General features: G+C 63.5%; 1 protein-coding gene across 1 annotated transcript; it reads right to left on the bottom strand.

Annotated features, from left to right (window-relative positions):
* Positions 1-285: 285 nt before the first annotated feature.
* LOC126644215 (uncharacterized) lies at positions 286-6,367 on the bottom strand (the record flags this gene model as incomplete). Its single annotated transcript, XM_050323276.1, is given in 9 exon segments — positions 286-392; positions 885-1,166; positions 2,008-2,277; positions 2,778-2,979; positions 3,905-4,012; positions 4,505-4,728; positions 4,731-4,784; positions 5,527-5,796; positions 6,283-6,367. Coding segments are annotated over 9 exon segments (1,602 nt in total), but the record flags the coding sequence as incomplete, so codon positions are not given.
* Between the last annotated feature and the right edge of the window lie 566 nt (positions 6,368-6,933).

The raw sequence follows: 6,933 nt of genomic DNA on the forward strand, positions 1-6,933 counted from the left end.
TTCAACACCAGGACTGCAGAGAACCGGGAAGCTTTACTGGGAGCACTGGGAGCAGCAGGTGGCTGGTGTGAGAACAAAAGCAGGGCCGGGGGGGACACACGACCCCCCCAAACTCCAGGTGGGGATGGACTGGGGGATCCCAGCTGGGTCCAAGGCCACGGGGAGGGGCTGCGGCCACCACCAGCTCAGGAGCTCTGTGGGGAGAGAAAAGAGGGTGACAGCGGGCTGGGGGGGCTCACATGCTCTGGGGAAGGGGGAACACGACCCCCGGGGACCCCCCTTTACCTTCTCCCGCAGGTAGAAGCCGAGCCCAAGCACCAGGAAGATGAAACCCAACACGAAGCCCCCGACCCCCACCAGGATCTTGCTGCGGACGGTGTCCTGTGGCATCTCTGGGGAGAACCGGGGGGGATCAGGACCCCCTAAACCTCCCAGAGACCACCCGAGACCCCCTGAAAACCCTGCCCTGGTCTCCCCAAGCCCACCCAGCATCCCCTGAAACCTCCTGCCAGTCCCTTCCCAGCCCCTCCAGGATCCCACAAAGCCCCTCCCATCCCCTTTAAGAACCTCCAATCCCCCTCCCATCACCCCCAGGACCCCCCTAAACCCCTCCCAGTCCCTTCCCAGCCCCCCAGCACTTCCCCAACCCCCTCCCAGTCACTCCAAGCACCCCCCAGTCTCCCTCCCATCTCACCCAGGCTCTCCCAAACTCCCTCCCAGTCACCCCCAGGACTCCCCACAGCCCCTCTCAGCCCTCCCAGGACACCCCAACCTCCTCAGCATCTCCATTGCCCCCCCAAAGTGCCTCCCCATGTCCCCAGTGCTCCCTCAGCCCCCTGACCCCCCTGCCAGTGTCCCCCCATGCTGGGGGGGCCGGGCCGTACCCCAGTGCCGGCTGAGGGGGTGCTCCAGGCTGACGTGCTCCACCTGGCAGGTGTAGGTGACCCCGCGCCGGGGGGGGATTTCCAGCATCACCAGCACCTGGTAGGTCCAGTCCCCGTTGGGGACCACGTCGGTGGCCACCACGTGCTCCGGTAGCTCCTGCCCATCCTGGAACCACCTCACCTGCACCGGCACAGGGTAGAAATCCATCACGGAGCAGAGCAGGTGGCCGGGGCCGGGCTGGGAGCTCGACGGCACCAGCGAGATGGACACGCTGGGGGGCACTGGGAGAGATGGGGGAGACACTGGGCTGAGCTGGGGGAGACTGGGACAGAGGGGAGAGGTCTTGTAGCACATTGGTAGGGATTTGGGTGGCTCTGGGGGATACTGGGATGGCCCTGGGAGGGACTGGGAATTGACTGGGGTAGAAGGAGATGGGCTGAGGGGGCACTTGGGAGAGAGCTGGGAGATGTGGGAGTGAATTGAGAACGACTGGGAGTGGACTGAGAGGGTCTGGGAATGACTGGGAGCGACTGGAAATGACTGGAATGGACTCGGAATAGACTGGGGTAGAAGGGGATGGAGTGGGGGATGGGGCGGACAGTGGGGAGAGTTGGGAGATGTGGGAGTGAACTGAGAAGGACTGGGAATGGACTGAGAGGTTCTTGGAATGACTGGGTGGGTCTGGGAATCACTGGGAGGGACTGGGAAGGAACCGAACGGGACTAGGAGGCTGAGTTGTGGTGGGGGAACTCTACGCTGCGGATCTGCCCGGCAACCGATGAGTCATTGGAAAGGTGCGCTCTGATTGGCTGAGGGGAGGGAGAGCGGTGGCAGCAGTGGGGTGGAGGCGCGGGGGTGCACTGGGATGGACTGGGATGGACTGGGGACACTGGGAAAAACTGGGATGGATCGCAATGCAATAAGGGGCAATGGGAGAGACTTGGATGGACTTGGGGGGCATAGGAAGAGACTGGATTGGACTGGGGGGCGGCACAAGGCCACAGGGATGGGCACAGGGAGGGCTGAGGGGTCTAGGGTGATTCCCAGGGAGGGTTTCAGTGGCTCCAGGGTCCTTCCCGGGGCAGGGGAATTCCCGAGGGACCCACTCTGTCCCGCACTCACCTCTGCGGTTCACACTGAACGGGGTGGACACCTCATAGTTGTTCCGGCAGAGCCTGTCCACCTGAGCCCGTCTGAGCTCCAACCCTTCCTGGTCGTTGTTCCACTGCCTGGCCTGGATCTCCCCATTCGGGGTGTCCCCCACAAAGACCCCCACATCACTGTCGAAGTGCACGAACTGCTCCCGGTTGTAGATGAGCCTCTCCACGAACCTCACACGCTCGGTGCCGTTGATGAAGTAACACTCGTGCTTTCCTAGAAACTGGAACACCCCTGTGTGACAAGGACACGGGTCAGGGGTGCCACGTCCCCCCTACCATCCCCGAGCCCCTGCCAGCAGGTTGGGAGCTCAGGGCGCCACCCTGGACCTCCCTTTCCCACCCCCCCCGCCCCACGGCCGCCGCAGCATCGACTCTTGGCTGGGGGGAACTCCCCCATCAGCCCCTCGGGGATGGACAGAAGGGTTGGGGACCCCACAGTGCGGATCCGCCCCCCGCCTCCCAGAGCCCCAGGAAACCGCTGCAGGGCTCCAGTGATGGGGGACACTGAGGGACCCCTCTGGCATCCCTCTTCCTGCTCTCCCACCCCCCTTTTCCCCCCTCTCCCACCCCTTTCCCAGCTTCCCTCCAATCCCCAGACCCTCCCGCGCTCACTTTGGGGTTCCCACTCCCCTCCCACTAATTCCGGGGTTCCAAGCCCCCTCGCTCTCACTTCTGGGGCTCCCACCCCCTCTTTTCTCTCCTCTTTCCCGCCTTCCCGCCGCCCTCGCTCACCTGAGAGCTCCTCGCCCGCAGCCGGGGGGCCTCCCAGCACCACCAGTACCACCAGTACGGTCCCAGCTCCCCGCCCACGCTCCATCCCCAGCGCCGGGCAGGTGCTGACAACCCAAAACCAGCCGGGCGGGGCCGTTTTTGGACTGTTTTGGACGCGCTCTGATTGGCTGAGCGCAAAGTTGGGTCCCGTTTTTCCTCGCGTCTTCCCGGCAACCGATGAGTCATCAGAGAGACGTGCTCTGATTAGCCGAGGGCTTCAAGAGCGCTTCCTGATTGGCTGAGGCCGTTCAAGGCGCTACAGCCCCGGGTGTGGGGGGTTCTGGGGGGTCCGTGGGGTGCGGGGGAGGTGGGAACCCAGTGGTACGCAAAAATGTGCATCCAGAGGTCTCGCAGCTCTGCTGAACCCAAAAACGGCGATCCAGGTGTCCCGGAGCTCCGATATGCCCCCCAAACGAGTCGATTGGCTGATCTCGGTGGGGGCTCCGTTTCGACCGGGTCTGCCCGGCAACTGATGACGCGTCAAAAGCGCTGGCTCCCATTGGCTGCTGCTGGGGCTGACCCTGCCCGCAGCTTGGGGTCGCCAGGGTGGGTTTTTGGGGGGTCCCGGATTTCGGGGATTGGAGTTTCGGGTGACCTGAATACAGGGAAGTGAGCTTCTGAGTAGCCCTGACTGCCAATCACCTTCCGTTCCCTGGATTTTGTGGGTCTGGGAGTACCTAACCCACTCCCCCATCCCCGTTCCCAGGATATTAGGGCTCTGGATGTGCCCAAACCACCTTTCTCCAGGATTTTTTGGGTCTCGGAGTAGCCAAATCCCCTGTTTCCAGTATTTTTTCAGCCCCCTCATTGTCCTCCAATAAGCAGGACTGCAGAGAACTGGGAAGCTTTACTGGGAGCATTGGGAGCAGGGGGCTGGTGTGAGAACAAAAGCAGGGCCGGGGGACACACGACCCCTCCAAACTCCGGGCGGGGATGGATTAGGGGGTCCCGGCTGGGCCCGAGGCCACGGGGAGGGGCTGCGGCCGCCGGCAGCTCAGGAGCTCTGTGGATGAGAGAAAAGGGTGTGAGAGAAGGGTGGGGCGCTCTGGGGAAGAGGGGGACACGACCCCCAGGGACCCCCCCTTTACCTTCTCCCGCAGGTAGAAGCCGAGCCCCAGCGTCAGGAAGATGAAACCCAAAATGAAGCCCCCGACCCCTACCAGGATCTTGCTGTGGACGGTGTCCTGTGGCATCTCTGGGGAGAGCCGGAGGAGTCAGGACCCCCTAAACCTCCCAGAGACTATCCAGGACCTCACAAACCCTGTCCTGGTCTCCCCCAACCCACACAGCACCCCCTGAAACCTCCTGCCTGTCTCTTCCCAGCCCCTTGGGGATCCACAAAGTCTCTCCCATCCCCTTTAAGAGCCTCCAACCCCCTCCCATCACCCCCAGGACATCCCCTGAACCTCTCCCAGTCCCTTCCCAGCCCACCTAGAACTTCCCCATCCCCATCCCGGTCACCCCAAGCCCCTCCCCAACCTCCCTCCCATCCCTCCCAGGCTCCCCCAAACTCCCTCCCAGTCTCCCCTATGACTCCCCACAGCCCCTCCCATCCCTCCCAGGACCCCCCAACCTCCTCCTCAGCCTCTCCATCACCCTCCATGGTGCCTCCCAGTGTCCCTAGTGCCCCCCCAGCCCCCTGACCCCCCTGCCAGTGTCCCCCCATGCTGGGGGGGCCGGGCCGTAGCCCAGTGCCGGCTGAGGGGGTGCTCCAGGCTGACGTGCTCCACCTGGCAGGGGGAGGTGACCCCGCGCCGGGGGCGGATTTCCAGCATCACCAGCACCTGGTAGGTCCAGTCCCCATTGGGGACCACGTCGGTGGCCACCACGTGCTCCGGCAGCTCCTGCCCATCCTGGAACCACCTCACCTGCACCGGCGCAGGGTAGAAATCCATCACGGAGCAGAGCAGGGGCTGGGGCCGGGCTGGGAGCTCGACGGCACCAGCGAGATGGACACGCTGGGGGGCACTGGGAGAGAGACAGGAGAGACTGTGCTGAGTTGGGGGGCACTGGGCAAGAAGGGGAGACACTAGGCTGAGCTGGGGGGCACTGGGAGAGAGGAGAGAGGGTTTGTAGGACATTGGTAGGGGTTTGGGTGGCACTAGGAGGGACTGGGATGGCAGTGGGAGGGACTGGGAATAGACTAGGGTAGAAGGGGATGAGCTGGGAGGGCACTGGGAAGAGAGTTGGGAGGTGTGGGAGTGAACTGAGAAAGACTGGGAATGGATTGAGAGGGTGTGGGAATGACTGGGAGGGACTGAGAATGAGTGGGAGTGACTGGGAATGGAATGAGAGAGACTGGGAATGACTGGGAAGGACTGGGAAGGACCCGAGCGGGACAGTCTTGAAGAGGGAACTCTGCGCTGCGGGTCTGCCCGGCAACTGATGAGTCATTAGAGAGACGCACTTTGATTGGCTGAGGGGAGGGAGAGCCGTGGCCCTAGCGGGGCGGAGACGCGGGGGAGCACGGGGAGAGACTGGGATGGACTGGGGGACACTGGGAAAAACTGGGATGGATCGGAATGGAATGGGGGGCACTGGGAGAGACTGGGATGGATTAGGGGGCACTGGGAGGGGGCATAAGGCCACGGGGATGGGCACAGGGAGGGCTGAGGGGTCAGGGGTGATTCCAAGGGAGGGTTTGAGGGGCTCCAGGGTCGTTCCCGGGGCAGGGGAATTCCCGAGGGGACCCGCTCTGCCTCGCACTCACCTCTGCGGTTCACAAGGAACCGGGTGGACACCTTGTAGTTGTGCCGGCAGAACGTGTCCACCGCAGCCCGCAGGTGCTCCAGCCTTTCCTGTACGCTGTTCCAGTACCTGGCCGCCTTCTCCCCATCCGGGGTGTCTCCCATATAGATCCCCACATCGCTGTCGAAGTGGGCGTACTGCTGCCGGTTGTAGATGTTCCTCACCACCAACCTCACCCGCTCGGTGCCGTTGATGAAGTGACACTCGAATTTAATCATCTCCTGGAACATCCCTGTGTGTGCAGGACACGGGTCAGGGGGTGCCTCGTGTTACCCCCCTCCAGCCCCCAGCCCCCCACAGCAGGTTGGGAGCTCAGAAGACTCCGGATCCCCCTTTCCCATCCCCCTCTGCCCCACGGCCGCCGCAGCACCGGCTCTTGGCTGGGGGGGAACCCCCATCAGCCCCCCGGGGATGGAGAGGGGGGTTGGGGACACCCTCAGTGCGGATACGACCCCTCCAGAGCCCCAGGGAACCGCTGCAGGGCTCCAGTGATGAGGGACACCGAGGGACCCCCCTGCCACCCCTCTTCCTGCTCTCCCACCCCCTTTTCCCCCTCTCCCACCCTCCTCCCAATCCCCAGACCCCCACCTTTCTAAGTTTGGGGCTCCCACTCTCCTCCCACTAATTCCGGGGGTTCCAAGCCCCCTCGCACTCACTTTTGTGGCTCCCATCCCCTTTTTTATCCCCCCTTTCGTCCCTTCCCGCCCCCCACGCTCACCCGAGAGCTCCTCGCCTGCAGCCGGGGGGGCTCCCAGCACCACCAGTACCACCAGTACGGCCCCAGGTCCCCACACACGCTCCATCCCCAGCGCCGGGCAGGGACTGACACCCCAAAACCAGCCGGGCGGGGCCGTTTTGGGGTGTTTTGGACGCGCTCTGATTGGCTTAAGGTAAAGCTGGGGGCTCGTTTTTCCTCGCGTCTTCCCGGCAACCGATGAGTCATCAGAAAGATGCACTCTGATTGGTCGCAGGATGGGCCAACGCTTTTTGATTGGCTGAAGGTCGTTTGAGGCGCTGCAGCCCCGGGGGTGGGGAGTTCTGAGGGTCCGTGGGGTGCGGGGGAGGTGGGAGCTCAGAGGCGCCCAAAAACGGGCATCCAGAGGTCCCGGAGCTCAGCTGAACCAAAAAACGGGGATCCAGTGTCCCGGAGCTCCGACGTGTCCCCCAAACGAGTCGATTGGCTGATCTCGGTGATGGCTCAGTTTGAGCCGGGTCTGCCCAGCAACTAATGACGTTCCAGCAGCGCTCGCTCCCACTGGCTGCTGCTGGGGATGACTCTGCATGCGGTTTGGGGGGTTCGAGGTGGGTTTTGATTGGTCCCGGATTCCTGGAACTTGGCTTTGGGGTGACCTGGATACGTGGGAATGAG

Source organism: Myiozetetes cayanensis, unplaced genomic scaffold (genome assembly GCF_022539395.1).
Source record: "Myiozetetes cayanensis isolate MyiCay16 unplaced genomic scaffold, myiCay2020 scf295, whole genome shotgun sequence".
In the NCBI taxonomy this organism is placed as follows: domain Eukaryota; kingdom Metazoa; phylum Chordata; class Aves; order Passeriformes; family Tyrannidae; genus Myiozetetes; species Myiozetetes cayanensis.